At 44.9% G+C, this 16,849-nt stretch overlaps 1 protein-coding gene across 3 annotated transcripts in view; it reads right to left on the bottom strand.

The window, feature by feature from the left end:
• The window catches only part of FBXO42 (F-box protein 42), a 91,211-nt gene that overhangs the window by 43,197 nt on the left and 31,165 nt on the right, over nucleotides 1–16,849 (bottom strand). For all 3 annotated transcript variants that reach the window (XM_017865312.1, XM_017865313.1, XM_017865314.1), the window contains one exon: nucleotides 8,929–9,045. In XM_017865312.1, the coding sequence (XP_017720801.1) occupies nucleotides 8,929–9,045 (117 nt within the window). The remainder of the gene's footprint in view (nucleotides 1–8,928; nucleotides 9,046–16,849) is intronic.

Here is a 16,849-nt window from a genome sequence, read left to right as displayed (position 1 = left end):
CTGTGGGGACACAGCCAAATCATATCACAAGGCTACAGAGAAACAAAAGCAAAAACAAAAACAAAACAAAAACAAAAACAAAAAAACAAACAAGAAATTCACAGATTCATTACACTGCGCATGGCTTTAATGATCATCTAGCATATCTATAGGTCAAATTCAGTTTAGCGCACCAATATTTTTAAGGTCTCTTCTGAACTCTGGCACTAGTTACCCAAGTTCAGAAAAAGGGAAATGCTACTACTGCTGACTCATCCAATGCCACTGCTATAGTCACCTGTGTGATATACACTAGCTCTGCGAATAACCTTCCCTCCTGTTTTTTGTTTTTGTTTTTTGAGACAGAGTCTTGCTATGTGACCCAGGCTGGAATACAGTGCCACAATTTTGGCTCACTGCAACCTCCACCTGCCAGCTTCAAGCGATTCTCCTGCCTCAGTCTCCTGAGTAGAAGTAACTGGGATTACAAGTACACGCCACCACACCCAGTTAATTTCTGTATTTTTAGTAGAGACAGGGTTTTGCCATGTTGGCCAAGTTGGTCTCAAACTCCTGACCTCAGGTGATCCACCCGCCTCAGTCTCCCAAAATGCTGGGATTACAGGTGAGAACCAATGCGCCTGGCTCTTCACCATTTTTTTTCCCCTTAATTCAGTCCTCCTGTTAGACCTCTGGGACTCTCTACAGTAAGAAGGCCAAGTCAGAAAACTGAGCAAGTTAAGAGGTAATGAAAGCAGTATGTTTAGTGCCTTAAACCCCATAATCTCAGTCAGTGGAAGGGTTAAATCCAAATTATCTGACCTCTGACACTGTGGAATAATGGAGCTGCAGGCTTTTAAAATTACCAAATAAATTAGAGAAAACAGATGTGATGAAATAAAATACCATCTAGCCATCAAGAGGCTCATACCTGCAAAATATTTACTGCATCCCCAGAACTCTATTAAGAAGTACAATGAATCCATGGCTTACATGTCAGATCTGTTAAGAACTACAAATAACAGGCTGGGCACAGTGGCTCATGCCTGTAATCCCAGCACTTTGGGAGGCTGAGGCGGGTGGATTACCTGAGATCAGAAGTCTGAGTCCAGTCTGGCCAACATGGTGAAACCCCTCTCTACTAAAAATACAAAAATTGGTCTGGCATGGTGGCATACACATGTAATTCCCAGCTACTCAGGAGGCTGAGGCAGGAGAATCACTTGAACCTGGGAGGTGGAGGTCGCAGTGAGCCGAGATGGCGCCACTGCACTCCAGCCTGGGCAATAGAGCAAGACTCTGTCTCAAAAAACAAAAACAAAAACAAAAAACAAAAGAACTACAAATAACAAAGGATCAAGTTAGAAGACATTAGACAAACAAGAGGACAATTACTGGAGCCACATTTTAATCTCCACTAAAGGAGCTCAAATCCAGACATCGTGGTCCTCTTAGACCTATCTTGACCTAGTAATCCTAAAAAATGGGGCAATTTTGAAATGAGCCAACTGGTGCCAGGCTGGGTCAGTAAAAGAACATTCTTCTCCTCTTGATATTCCAGACCTCCAGAAAAAGAAATTAGCAATGTCCTATGACTTCTTTATTTATTTATTTTTTGAGATGGAGTCTCACTTTGTCACCCAGGCTGGAGTGCAGTGGCATGATCTCGGCTCACTGCAACCTCCGCCTCCTAGGTTCAAGCGATTTTCCTGCCTCAGCCTCCCAAGTAGCTGGGATTACAGGCGCCCACCACCACACCCAGCTAGTTTTTGTATTTTTAGTAGATACGGGGTTCCACTATGTTGGCCAGGCTGGTCTCGAACTCCTGACCTCAGATGTTCCGTCCAACATCTGGGAGGCCAGATGTTTGGCCTCCCAAAGTGCTGAGATTATAGGCATGAACCACTGTGCCTGGCCAATGTCCTATGACTTCTGAAAACTTAACTAGTGTTCATTATAACATTGCTTAATAAAACAAATCCATGATTTCATAACTAAAAGAGTCAAGGGTTTGTTACATCTTCCAGTTCCTCATAGATAACCTCTTGGCAGCTGCTTCCTTAGTGTAGCAAAAGAACACAGTGGCTTTATTTTTCAAAGAGGTAGCAAACATTTTCCTTTTTTTTTTTTTCCCTCGAGACAGAGTCTTGCTCTGTCGCCCCAGCTAGAGTGAAATGACACAATCTCGGCTCACTGCAACCTCCGCCTCCTAGGTTCAAGCGATTCTCCTGCCTCAGCCTCCCAAGTAGCTGGGATTACAGGCGTGTACCACCACGCCTGGCTAATTTTTGTATTTTTAGTAGAGACGGGGTTTCCCCATGTTGGCCAGGCTGGTCTCGAACTTTTGACCTCATGATCTGCCCGCCTCGGCCTCCCAAAGTGCTGGGATTACAGGCACAAGCCATCATGCCCAGCCCACATTTTTCTTCTATATTTGGACTGAAAACCCAGCCAACATGCTGGGCCCTGAGGTCCTTACCACAGGTATTTTACTCCCATACTAAAATAGGGCAATTGGCATCTTCCTGCTTCTCTTGAGCAAACAAAGGTTTCTGGAAGAGGAGGGCACAGCCCAAAGTCTGCAAAGCTAATGGCACTAAAATGGCAAGTTTCACACACTACTGTATTTTCAGTGACCAGCAGTCAATTATAAACAAAGTTGGGAGAGGAAGGGAGTCAATTTAGGCAGCTATATTTAGAACTCAGATATAATGGAATGAGAAAATAACTATCAATAATATGCTTAATTATTATTATTTTTTTTTGAGATGGAGTCTCACTCTGTCGCCCAGACTAGAGTGCAGTGGCAGGATCTCGGCTCACTGCAACCTCTACCTCCTGGATTCAAGCGACTTTCCTGCCTCAGCCTCCCGAGTAGCTGGGACTACAGGCGCACACTACCACACCCAGCTAATATTTGTATTTTTGGTAGAGACGAGTTTCACCATGATGGCCAGGATGGTCTCAATCTCTCGACCTCGTGATCCACCCGCCTCGGCCTCCCAAAGTGCTGGGATTACAGGTGTGAGCCACCACGCCCCACCACTCTCGACTATTTTAAGCACCCTAGCCTACTGAACTTTACTTATTGCCTGTGTTTTATTTAAGACACCTATATATTGATCTGGGGGGGTGGGCAGGGAGGAAGACCCAACAAGTTCAAATGAACCTTTTAGGAAAAAGAATTTGAGCAACTCCCAGTACTCCAGTAGTAATTTCTCTTTTCATAAGTTCTCCACCCAAACAGAACATTTTCCTTTCAGAACATCTAGACCATTAGAATATGCTATACAGTTACAGCTCACAGTACAGTATGAATACTAGGCTAAGAAATAATACTGAGAATGTCTATTCCAACTGGTAAATCTCTTCAAGTTTTCTGAAATGGGCTTAGTTTACAAGATACATACTAATCATCCCTATTAAAACACAAGTCAAATGGTCACAATTTAATTACACACAGAGCAAGCAAACAGTTCTTCACAGTTCTGAATACTTCTGCGCTGTTCTATAATCATCTCAAGTGCAAGATCTTCCAGTAGTTTCATCTTTTCCATGGTGTATGGAGCATTCGATAAATGCTCACTAAATGAATGATAAGCTTTAGTATTTTCAGACGTCAAATTCTCTTTTGTTTCTTCACCTGTCTCCAGGGAAAGATCCTGAGGCATTTATCCCATGCTTAAAGAGACTATGCTGCCATGTGTCTCACACCTACAAGCCAGAACATATTTGATAAGGTCTCTAATTACATAACTATGGAAGAAGCAAGGGTGGTTATCTAGTCTGGGCCTGCTGGCTCCTGCAGGAGCACGATGAGCATTGTGTATGGAACTACCTGACTATATGTGACGCCTACAACACTGAAACATTTTTCAAAGCATGATATTGGGGACTCAGGAGACCCCTACATCAATCTGAAAAGGACATTCTACATTAATTAAAGCTTGCATGATTAGCTATGCACACATTCACCAAAAGGGTAGAATTGGTCTTTAATTTCTTTTTTTTTTTTTGAGACAGAGTCTTGTTCTGTCGCCCAGGCTGGAGTGTAGTGGCATAATCTTGGCTCACTGCAACCTCCGCCTCCCAGGTTCAAGTGATTCTCCTGCCTCAGCCTCCCAAGTAGCTGGGATTACAGGCATGCAACACCACGCCCAGCTAATTTTTGTATGTTTAGTGGAGATAGGGTTTCACCATGTTGGCTAGGCTGGTCTCCAACTCCTGGCCTAAGTGATCCGCCTGCCTAGGCCTCCCAAAGTGTTGGGATTACAGGGGTGAGCCACTGCACCTGGCCCTAGAATAGGCCTTTTTACTTCACCTGCCTTTTTTGTCCTAGACTTTTCCATAGGAAAGACGCTGTACTGTGCATACCTTTGTTGCACTTAAATCCACAAAAATTATTAGGTATCAAAATGTATTGATATCAAATTTATTAGATATCAACTATGAAAAAGGTGTCGTGAAATGGTACAAGAGGGCTTGGCATGAAGGCTCACACCTGCAATCCCAGCACTTTGGGAGGCTGAGACAGACAGATTGCTTGAGCCCAGGAGTTTGAGACCAGCCTGGGCAATAGGGCGAAACCCCATCTCTACTACAAATACAAAAATTAGCTGGGCGTGGTGGCAGACATCAGTAATCCCAGCTACTCGGGAGGCTGAGGCAAGAGAATTGCTTAAATCTGGGAGGCAGAGGTTGCAGTGAGCCGAGACCATGCCACTTCACTCCAGCCTGGGTGCCTGAGTGACAGAGTGAGACCCCATCTAAAAAATAAGAAAAAAGAAACAGTACAAAAATGTCTAAGACATGGAGCCTGTCTATCTTCTTCTTTTTTTTTTTTTTTGAGACAGAGTGTTGCTCTGTCTCCCAAGCTGGAGTGCAGTAGCCTGATCTCAACTCACTACAACCTCCGCCTCCCGGGTTCAAGTGATACCCCTGCCTCAGCCTCCCGAGTAACTGAGACGACAGACGTCTGCCACCACTCCCAGCTAATTTTTGTATTTTTAGTAGAGACGGGGTTTCACCATATTGGCCAGGCTGGTCTCGAACTCCTGACCTTGTGATCTGCCTGCCTCGGCCTCCCAAAGTGCTGGAATTACAGGCGTGAGCCACTGCACCCGGCTATAGCCTGTCTATCTTCAAGTAGACAACAATCTTGTGGGAGAAACATCATCATCACCCTACCTTTTTACAGCTTAAAATATATACATATATTTTAATTTTAAATAGAGATGTTGCCAAAATTGGTCTCAAACAGCTGGGCTCAAGTAATTCTCCTGCCTCGACCTTAAAACATATTTTGACAAGTGTTTTCTTAAATGCATTTCTCAGCAATCTACGGCACAAACAATTTGTCATATCCATTTTTCAGGCAAAGAAACTGTGGGTCAGACAAGCCAAGAAACTTGCTTCTCACATCCAAAGGTCTTTCCTTTTTAGCATGCAGCCTCTCTCACACAGGTAATAACAGCAAAAGACAGATGGTAATAAATAATGGAGGAAGGTAAGAACAGTATATTAGGGAAGCAGAGAGGAAGAAAAGAGCTTAATATCTATGGTGAGGAATCTGAGAGAAGTTGGTAAAATAATGTGGCTTTTGATTTTATTTTTGAGATGACTTTTAGAGAACAGGACACTTTCAGTCAATTAAGAAGGGCAGGCCGGGTGTGGTAGCTCATGCCTGTAATCTAGGCATTTAGCAAGACTGAGGTAGTGTATTAGTCCATTTTCACACTGCTATAAAGAACTATCCAAGACTGGGTAATTTAAAAAGGAAAGAGGTTTAACTGACTCACAGTTCCACATGGCTGGCAAGGCCTCATGAAACTTACATTTATGGGAAGAAGGCAAAGGAGAATCAAGCACCTTCTTACAAGGCAGCAGGAGAAAGAGCACAGGGGAAACTGCCACTTTTTTTTTTTTTTCTAAACAGAGTCTCGCTCTGTTGCCCAGGCTGTAGTGCAGTGGTGCAATCTCAGCTCACTGCAACCTCCGCCACTGGGGTTCAAGCAACTCTCCTGCCTCAGTCTCCCAAGTAGCTGGGACTACAGGCACCTGCCACCACACCCAGCTAATTTTTGTATTTTTAGTAGAGACAGGGTTTCATCATGTTGGCCAAGCTGGTTTCAAACTCCTGACCTCAAGTGATCTGCCCTCCTCAGCCTCCCAAAGTGCTGGGATTACAGGCATGAGCCACAGCACCCAGCTGAAACTGCCACTTTTAAACCATCGGATCTCATGAGAATTCCTTCACTATCACAAGAACAGCATGGAGGAAACCACCCCCATGATCCAGTTGCCTCCCACCAGGTCACTCCCTTGATACATGGGGATGGATTACCATTGGAGGAGATGATATTTGGATGGGAACACAGAGCCAAACCATATCAGGCAGGCAGATTGCTTGAGCTCAGGGGTTCGAGACCAGCCGGGACAACATGGCAAAACACCATTAAAATTTTCAAACTAATAAAAAAAAAAGAAAAAAAGGGAAGGGCTAATAGGTAAGGTTAAGACAGAACAAGGAGGTTCATGTGGCTGAAGTCTGGCTACCTAAGGATGCAGCAGTGAGTCAGGCTGAAAAGGCAAGCCAGGTCCTTCAAAGGCAGGCAGAATGAAAACTACATGCAGCACACTAATGCTGCAGCTTGCTGGTGGAAGAATGGAAGGCTAGTTGCACGCTTCAGACTTGCAGTATTTCCCAACAGGAGCTCTTGTCATTTGGGGCAGGATAATTTTTTATTTATAGGACCGTCCTATGTACTACAGGATGCTGTGCATCCCTGCCCCTTGCCTACTTCATGCTTATACTGCTTTTCAGTCAAGACAGTAAGCAACGACTTTACAGATTTCTTACAGATTTCCAAATGTCATAGGAGGAGATACTGATCCCAGTTTTAGAGGTGGTTATTAATGGTCTTTATTCCACGTTCACATGAAGAGAGAAGAAAAGAAAGAAGATCTTTTTTTTTTTGAGACAGAGTTTCGCTTTTGCTGCCTAGGCTGGAGTACAATGGCATGATCTTGGCTCACTGCAACCTCCGCCTCCTGGGTTCAAGGGATTCTCCTGCCTCAGCCTCCTGAGTAGCTGGGATTACAGGTGCCTGCCACCACGTCTGGCTAATTTTTTATATTTTTAGGAGAGACGGGGTTGCACCATGTTGGCCATGCTGTTCTCGAACTCCTGACCTCAGGTGATCTGCCTGCCTCGGCCTCCCAAAGTGCTGAGATTAGAGGTGTGAGCCACAAGGCCTGGCCAAATTTGTTTTTTTTTTCTGTCCCTGAGACAGAGTTTCGCTAGTGTTGCCCAGGCTGTAAATGGTGCAATCTTGGCTCACTGCAACCTCCGCCTCCCAGGTTCAAGCAATTCTCCTGTCTCAGCCTCCCAAGTAGCTGGGATTACAGGCACGTGGCACTACAGCCGGCTAAATTTTTTTTTGTATTTTTAGTGGACAGGGTTTCGCCATGTTGGCCAGGCTGGTCTCGAACTCCTGACCTCAGGTGATCTGCCCACCTCAGCATCCCAAAGTGCTGGGATTACAGGCATGAGCCACCAAACCCAGCCCAAATTTGTATTTTACAATCGATACTTGTCACATTCAAAATTTTTGTAGGAGTCCATTTAAATTTTGTATTTGCTGAACATATACTATGTTAAAATAGTCATTATATGATCTAGTACTAAAATCTGACTACTCTCTAAGCAAGATCTTAGAAATACGCTCATGTACAGCTTTCCTTTGTTTTCCTCTTAGATAATGTGAGATGTTTAAAATTCTAACCATAACACCTTGACCACTTTGGAGTAGAGAAAAATCCAATGAAAAAGCAGAGGGCTGGGTACAGTGGCTCATGCCTGTAATCCCAGCACTCTGGGAGGCCAAGGTGGGTGGATCACGTGAGGTCAGGAGTTCGAGACCAGCCTGGCGAACATGGCGAAACCCCATCTCTACTAAAAATATAAAAATCAGCTGGGTGTGGTGGCACACGCCTGTAGTCCCAGCTACTCGGGAGGCTGAGGCAGGAGAATCGCTTGAACTCGAGAGGTGGAGGTTGTGGTGAGACAAGATTGTACCACTGCACTCTATCTGTCTCACAAAAAAAAAAAAAAAAGCAGAATATAAAATTATTAACAAACTGTCTACAATATATTTAGGCTGACACTTTTCCCTAATTCGGGTTATAAAATTAATATCAACTCCCATTTTACATTCTCTTCATTAAAAAGTCAGATAATGGCCAGGCACAGTGGCTCACACTTGTAATCCCAACATTTTGGGAGGCCAAGGTGGGAGGATCGCTTGAGCCCAGGAGTTCAAGACAAGCCTGGCAATACGGTGAGACCCCATCTCTACAAATAATTTTTTAAAAATTAGCTAGGCGTGGGGGCACATACCTGTGGGCCCAGCTACTCAAAAGGCTGAGGCAGAAGGACTACCTGAGCCCAGGAGGTCGAGGTTGCAGTGACACATGGTCATGCCACCATATCACAGTCTGGTGACAGAGTGAGACTCCATTTCAAAATAAATAAATAATTAATTAAAAGTCAGATAAAATGCATGCTGTGGCCAAGTGCAGTGGCTCATGTATGTAATCCCAGCCCTTTGGGAGGCCAAGGCAGACATATTGCTTGAGCTCAGTTCAAGACTAGCCTGGGCAACATGGTGAAACCCCATCTCTACAAAAAATACAAAAGTTAACCAGGCGTGCCCCAGCACTATCTACTATCAGTGGTCCTGATACTCAGGAGGCTGAGGTGAAAGGATCACCTGAGCCTGGGGAGGTGGAGGCTGTAGTGAGCTGTGATTATGCCACTGCACTCCAGCTTCGGCGATAGAGTGAGACCTTGTCTCAAAAACAAAGCAAACAAAAAAACATGCCTCCAAAGAAGTTCCTGGAAATATGACCACAGGCAAGGTGGAATCTGCTTTCACAGTAAATACTTACTGTGCGAGAAGCGCTGAGTGATTGGGGTTCCAGGATAAGGATAGGTACGGCTCTCCCACTGAATGTTTCCTTCCTGGACAGCCTTCATGAAACCATGATAACACTGATGGGCTACACCTAAGACAGAAAGAGCAAATCCTTCAGTCCAGACACTTAACTTATCCATCAAATTATTAAAACTGTGTCTATTACCTGTTTTTATCATTTTTATAAAACAAGTTTCTTTTCTTTTTTTGAGACGCAGTCTCACTCTGTCACCCAGGCTGGAGTGCAGTGGCGCGATCTCGGCTCACTGCAACCTCTGCCTCCCGGGTTCAAGCGATTCTCCTGCTTCAGCCTCCCAAGTAGCTGGGATTACACGCACCCGCCACCACACCCGAATAATTTTCTTTTAGTAGAGACGGGGTTTCACCATCTTGGTCAGGCTGGTCTTGAACTCCTGACCTTGTGATCTACCCACCTCGGCCTTCCAAAGTGCTGGGATTACAGGCATGAGCCACCACGCCTGGCCTATAAGACAAGTTTCTTTGAGGAATTCCAAATTTATCTGATTTTCATTCAAAGGAAGGAAATTTTTTAAAACTGAAAGGCAATCCTTTCGGTTTATCAAAGTCCAGGGAGGTTAAGTGACATTCAAAATTACAAAATTAGCTCACACTGTAACTCTAGTCCCTTTTATGTTATGTTATCTCATAAAGCAACATATTAAGATCATTGATCTTATTTATTTACTCCAAAGCAAAGGTGTTAGGGGATAATTTAGCCTTATGAAAGAATATGGTAAAACAATGTCTGGAACATAACAGGTGTTCAGTAAGTATCTATAGTTGGAAACTGTAATAAAGCATTCTCTGTCTTAAATATAGAGATAATAATTAGCTTACAATTGATTATGTTTTGTTTATTTATTTTTTTTCTTTAGACAGGGTCTTACTCTGTTACCCAGGCTGGAGTGGCATGACTTTGGCTCACTGCAACCTCTGCCTCCCAGGCTCAACCAATACTCCTACCTCCACCTCCTGGGTAGCAGGGACTACAGGCGAGCACCATCATGTCTGGCTAAAATGGATTATGAAATACATAACTCAGGAAAGTTTTTTTTTTTTTTTTTTTGAGACAGAGTCTCGCTCTGTCGCCTAGGCTGGAGTATAGTGGCTCACTGCAACCTCTGCCTCCCGGGTTCAAGTGATTCTCCTGCCTCAGCCTCCTGCGTAGCTGGGATTACAGACATGCATCACCACGCCCAGCTAATTTTGTTATTTTTAGTAGAGATAGAGTTTCACCATGGTGGCCAGGCTGGTCTCAAACTCCCCACCTCAGGTGATCCACCCACCTCGCCTCCCAAAGTGTTGGGATTACAGGCGTGAGCTACCGCATCCAACCAGGAAAAGTTTTTTAAAAGATGAGAGGCCAGGCACAGTGGCTCACACCTGTAATCCCAGTGCTTTAGGAGGCCAAAGCAGAAGGATAGCTTGAAGCCAAGAGTTTGAGACCAGCCTGGGCAACACAGTAAGACCCCGTTTCTCTGCAAAAAACGTTAAAATTAGTCAGGCATGGTGGTCTGCACCTGGTAGTCCTACTTGGGAGGCAGAGGAGGGAGGACCACTTGTGCCCAGGAGTTCAAGGCAGCAGCGATCATGCCTATGATCATGCCACGCCACTGCACTCCAGCCTGGGCAAGACAGTGAGACCCTGTCTCTTAAAAAACTAACAAAAAAAAAGACAGACATATAACAATGGAGAGGAAAGAAAGCTGTCTTGTTTCTAGAGCTAATAAGCAAGGTTGCAGGATACAAGATTAGCATACAACAATGAACAAGTAGAATTTGAAATTAAAACACATAATACCATATACATTCACACCAAAAAATGAAATACTTAGATATAAATATAACAAAATACATACAAAATCTGTATGAAGAAACCCATAAAACTATGATGAAAGGAATCAAAGAACTAAAGAAAGAGATAGTCCATGTTCATGGATAGGATAAGAAGACTCAATATTGTCAAGATGTCAGTTCTTCCCAACTTGATCTATAGATTCAATGCAATCCTAGTCAAAACCCCAGCAAATTATTTTGTGAATATTGACAAACTGATTCTAAAGTTTATGTGGAGAAGCACAAGATCCAGAATAGCCAAGAAAACATGGAAGGAGAAGAACAAACTCAGAAGACTGATACAACCTGACTTCAAGACTTACCATAAAAGCTACAGTAATCAAGACAGTGTGTTATTTGCAAATAATAGACAAATAGATCAATGGAACAGAACAGAGAGCCAAGAAATAGACCTAAACAAATATAGCCCACTGATTTTTTTTTTTTTTTGAGACGGAGTCTCGCTCTGTCACCCAGGCTGGAGTGCAGTGGCCGGATCTCAGCTCACTGCAAGCTCCACCTCCCGGGTTTACACCATTCTCCTGGCTCAGCCTCCCGAGTAGCTGGGACTACAGGCGCCTGCCACCTCGCCCGGCTAGTTTTTTGTATTTTTTAGTAGAGACGGGGTTTCACCGTGTTCGCCAGGATGGTCTCGATCTCCTGACCTCGTGATCCGCCTGTCTTGGCCTCCCAAAGTGCTGGGATTACAGGCTTGAGCCACCGCGCCCGGCCTGATTTTTTTTTAACAGAGGTGGGGTCTCACTATATTGTCTAGGCTGGTCTCTAACTCCTGAGCTCAAGCGATCCTCCCATCTCAGCCTCTCAAAGTGTTAGAATTACAGGCGTTAGCCACTATGTCCAACCTTCACTGATCTTTGACAAAGAAGCAAAAGTAATACAATGCAGAAAAGACAGCCTTTTGCCAGGCTCAGTGGTGTATGCCTGTGGTCCTAGCTACATGAGCAGCTAACGCAGGAGGATCGCTTGAGCCCAGGCGTACAAGGTTGTAGTGCACAATGATCCCACCTGTGAACAGCCATTGAATTTCAGCCTGGGAAACACAGTGAGACCCCATCTCTCTCTCTCTTTTTTTTTTTTTTTTTTTGAGCCTGGGTCTCACTCTGTCACCTAGCATGGGAGTACAGTGGCACGGTCTCCGTTCACTGCAACCTCTGCTTTCTGAGCAATCTCAGCCTCTGAGTAGCTGGGACTACAGGCACACACCACCACACCCAGCTAATTTCTGTTTTTTTTTAAAATTTTGTAGAGATGGGGTTGGCCATGTTCTCAGGCTGGGAGACCCCATCTCTGAGTGTTTTTTCTTTTTCTTTTTTTTTTGAGAAGGAGTCTCACTCTGTTGCCCAGGCTGGAATGCAGTGGCACAATGTCAGCTCACTGCAACCTCCACCTCCCATGTTCAAATGATTCTCCTGCCTCAGGTTCCCAAGTAGCTGAGATTACAGACGTGTGCCACCACACTCAGCTAATTTTGCATTTTTAGTAGAGACTGGGTTTCACCATGTTGGCCAGCCTGGTCTCAAACTCCTGATCTCAAGTGATCTGCCCACCTCGGCCTCCCAAAATGCTGGGATTACAGGCGTGAGCCACCATGCCTGGCCGGGAGACCCCCCCCCCTTTTTTTTTTGAGACGGAGTCTCACTCTGTCACCTAGGCTGGAGTGCTGTGGCGCGATCTCGGCTTACTGCAACCTCCAACTCCTGGGTTCAAGCGGTTCTCCTGCCTCAGCCTTCCGAGTAGCTGGGATTACAGGCACGCACCACCACGCCCAGCTAATTTTTTTTTTTGTATTTTTAATAGAGATGGGGTTTCACCATGTTGGTCAGGATGGTCTCAATCTCTTGACCTTGTGATCCACCCGCCTCGGCCTCCCAAAGTGCTGGGATTACAGGTGTGAGCCACCGCGTCTGGCCAACTCCATCTCTTAAAGAAAAAAAAAAGCCTTTTCCAAAAGTGACACAAATTAAAATCTACATGCAAGAAAATGAATATAGACATCTTTCATGAATATGAACTAAAAATGAATCACGGTCCTAAATGTAAAACATAAAACTCCTTGAAGATAACAGGAGACAATCTAGATGACCTTGAGTTTGGGGATGACTTTTTAGACACAACACCAAAGACATGATCCATGAAAGAAAGAATGGCCAGGCGTGGTAGCTCACGCCTGTAATCCCAACACTTTGGGAGGCCGAGGTGGGAGGATAACTTGAGCCCAGGAGCTCAAGACCAGCCTTGGCAACACAGGGAGACCCTGTCTCAACAAAGTATTTTTTAAAACATTAGCCAGGTATGGCCGGGTCAGTGGCTCACACCCATAATCCCAGCACTTTGGGAGGCTGACCGAGGTGGATGATCACTTAAAGTCAGGAGTTTGAGACCAGCCTGGTCAACCGGATAAAATCCGTCTCTACTAAAAACAAAAATTAGCCGGGTGTAGTAGCATGCACCTGTAATCCCAGCTACATGGGAGGTGGCGGCAAAAGAGTTGCTTGAACCCAGGAAGTGGAGGTTGCAATGAGCCGAGATTGCACTACTGCACTCCAGCCTGGGCGACGAAGTGAGACTCCATCTGAAAAAAAAGAAAAAAAATTAGCCGGGTGTGGTGGCATGTGCTTGTAGTGCCAGCTACTTGGGAAGCTAAAGTTGGAGGATCGTGTGAGCCTGGGAGGTCGAGGCTGCAGTGAGCCCTGATCACACCACTAGATTCCAGCGTGGGTGACAAAGCAAGATCTTATCCCCTACTCAAAATAATTGATAAGCCAGAATTCATTAAAACTAAAAGTTTGTACTCTGTGAAAACTACTGTCAAGGGAATGAGAAGATAAGCCACAGACTGAGAGAAAATATTTGCAAAAGACATATCTGATAAAAGACAGTTATATAGAATATCCAAAGAACTCTTAAAACTCAACAATATTAGGGCCGGGTGTGGTGGCTAATGTCTGTAATCCTAGCACTTTGGGAGGATGAGGCAGGTGAATCACTTGACATCAGGAGTTTGAGACCAGCCTGGCCAACATAGTGAAACCCTGTCTCTGCTAAAAATACAAAAATTACCCAGAAATCGCTTGAACCCAGAAGGCGGAGGTTGCAGTGAGCCAGTATTGTGCCACTGCACTCCAGTCTAGGCAACAGAGCAGGACTCCATCTCAAAACAAACAAACAAACATACAAACAAAAAAACTCAACAACATTAATAAATAAACAACCCAATCAAAAAACGGGTCAAGGCCGGGTGTGGTGGCTCACACCTGTAATCCTAGCACTTTGGGAGGCCAAGGTGGGTGAATCACGAAGTCAGGAGATCCAGACCATCCTGGCTAACAAGGTGAAACTCCGTCTCTACTAAAAATACAAAAATACAAAAAATTAGCCAGGCATGGTGGCAGACGCCTGTAGTCCCAGCTACTTGGGAGGCTGAGGCAAGAGAATGGTGTGAACCCAGGAGGTGGAGCTTGCAGTGAGCCGAGATCACGCCCCTGCACTCTAGCCTGGGCAACACAGTGAGACTCGGTCTCAAAAAAACAAACAAAAAAAAAGGGTCAAAGGCCTGGCATGGTGGCTCATAATTCCAGCACTTTAGCAGGCCCAGGTGGGAAGATCACTTGAGCCCAAGAGTTCAGGACCAGCCTGGGCAACACAGTTGAGACCACATCTCTATAAAAATAAATAAATAAATAAATACATACATACATACAAAAATTAGCTGGGTGTGGTGGTACACACCTATAGTCCCAGCTACTCGAGAGCCTGAGGCGAGAGGATTGCTTGAGCCCACGAAGTTGAGGCTGCAATGAGCTATGATCATGCCACTGCGTTCCAACCTGGGTGACAGAGCAAGACCTTGTCTCAAAAAAAAAAAAAAAAAAAACCACACGCACAAGAAAAATGGGTCAAAGACCTGAAACAGACACTTCACCGAAGAAGATACGTGGATAACACATAAGCACATGAAAATATGCTCCATATCATTTGTCATCAGGGAAATGCTAATTAAAATGAAATACCACTACACATCTATGAGAATGATGAAAATCCCAACTACTACTACAAATGCTGGTGAGACTGTGGAGCAAAAGGAACTCTCATTCACTGCTAGTGGGAGTACAAAATGGTTCAGCCACTTAAAACAGTTTGGCACTACCTTACAAAACTAACTATGCTCTTACCATATGATCCAGCAATTGTGTACCTTGGAATTTACCCAAAAGAGTTGAAAACTTATGTCCACAGAAAAACCTGCACATGGATGTACACCAGCTTTATTCATAATTATAAAACCTTGGAAGCAACCAAGATGCCCTTTCAGTAACTGAATGGGTAAACAAACTGCGGTGTGCATCTAGACAATGAAATATTACTCAGCACTAACAAAAAAAGAAATCATGGAAGAAATGGAGAGCCGGGCGTAGTGGCTCAAGCCTGTAATCCCAGCACTTTGGGAGGCCGAGGCGGGTGGATCACGAGGTCAGGAGATTAAGACCATCCTGGCTAACATGGTGAAACCCCGTCTCTACTGAAAATACAAAAAACTAGCCGGGCGTGGTGGTGGGCGCCTGTAGTCCCAGCTACTCGGAGGCTGAGGCGGGAGAATGGCGTGAACCCGGGAGGCGGAGCTTGCAGTGAGCCGAGATCGCGCCACTGCACTCCAGCCTGGGCGACACAGCGAGGGAGTCTCAAAAAAAAAAAAAAAAAAGAAAAGAAAAGAAATGGAGGAAGCCGGGCACGGCGGCTCACGCCTATGATCCCAGCACTTTTGGAAGCTGAGGCGGGAAATCACTGGAGCTCAGGAGTTTGAGACTAGCCTGGGTAACAGCAAGATCCTAGAGGCCGGGCGCGGTGGCTCAAGCCTGTAATCCTAGCACTTTGGGAGGCCGAGACGGGCGGATCACAAGGTCAGGAGATCGAGACCACCCTGGCTAATACGGTGAAACCCCGTCTCTACTAAAGAATACAAAAAACTAGCCGGGCGACGAGGCGGGCGCCTTGTAGTCCCAGCTACTTGGGAGGCGGAGGCAGGAGAATGGCCTAAACCTGGGAGGTGGAGCTTGCAGTGAGCTGAGATCCGGCCACCGCACTCCAGCCTGGGCGACAGAGCCAGACTCCGTCTCAAAAAAAAAAAAAAAAAAAAAAAAAAAAAAAAAAACACAGCAAGATCCTGTCTCTATAAAACTTTTTTTTAAAATTACACAGGCATGGTGGTGCGCACCTGTGGTCCCAGCTATTCCAGTGGCTGAGATGGGAGGATCACTTGAGCCCAGGAGGTGGAGGCTGCAGTTAGCCAAAATCACACCAATGCACTCCAGCCTGGGCAGCAAAGCAAGACCCTGTCTCCAAAAAAAAGGAGGAAACTTAAATGCAAATATTACTAAGTGAAAGAAGCCAATCGGAAAAGGCTATATACTATATGATTCCAACTATAGGACCATCTAGAAAAGGCAAAACTATGGAGACAGTAAAAAAATCAGTGATTGCCAGAGGCTGGTGGAAGGAAAGGATAAAGAGGGAGAGTATACAGGATTTTTAGGGCAGTGAAGCTATTATGATATTATAACAGTGGATATGTGTCATTATACATTCATCCAAACCCATAGAATACACAACACCAAGCATGAACATTAAGGTAAAATATGGACTTTGGGATAATAACGATGTTTCAGTATAGGTTCATCAATTGTAACACATGTACCACTCTGGTGGGGGATGCTGATAATGGAAGAGGCTATACATGTGTCAGGGTAGGGGGTAAATGAGAAATTGGTTTTGTTTCTTTTTTTTTTTGAGATGGAATCTCACTCTGTCATCCAGACTCCAGTGCAGTGGCTCGATCTTGGCGCACTGCAACCTCTGCCTCCCAGGTTCAAACAATTCTCCTGTCTCAGTCTCCCGCGTAGCTGGGACTACAAGCACCCACCACCATGCCCAGCTAATTTTTGTATTTTTAGTAGAGATGAGGTTTCACCATGTTGGCAGGCTAGTCTTGAACTCCTGATCTCATGTGATCCACCCACATT

This window comes from Rhinopithecus bieti, unplaced genomic scaffold (genome assembly GCF_001698545.2).
Source record: "Rhinopithecus bieti isolate Rb0 unplaced genomic scaffold, ASM169854v2 scaffold_81031, whole genome shotgun sequence".
Classification (NCBI taxonomy): Eukaryota; Metazoa; Chordata; class Mammalia; order Primates; family Cercopithecidae; genus Rhinopithecus; species Rhinopithecus bieti.
Note: the sequence above shows the minus strand (reverse complement) of the source record. Positions and strands in the feature narration are given on the sequence as shown.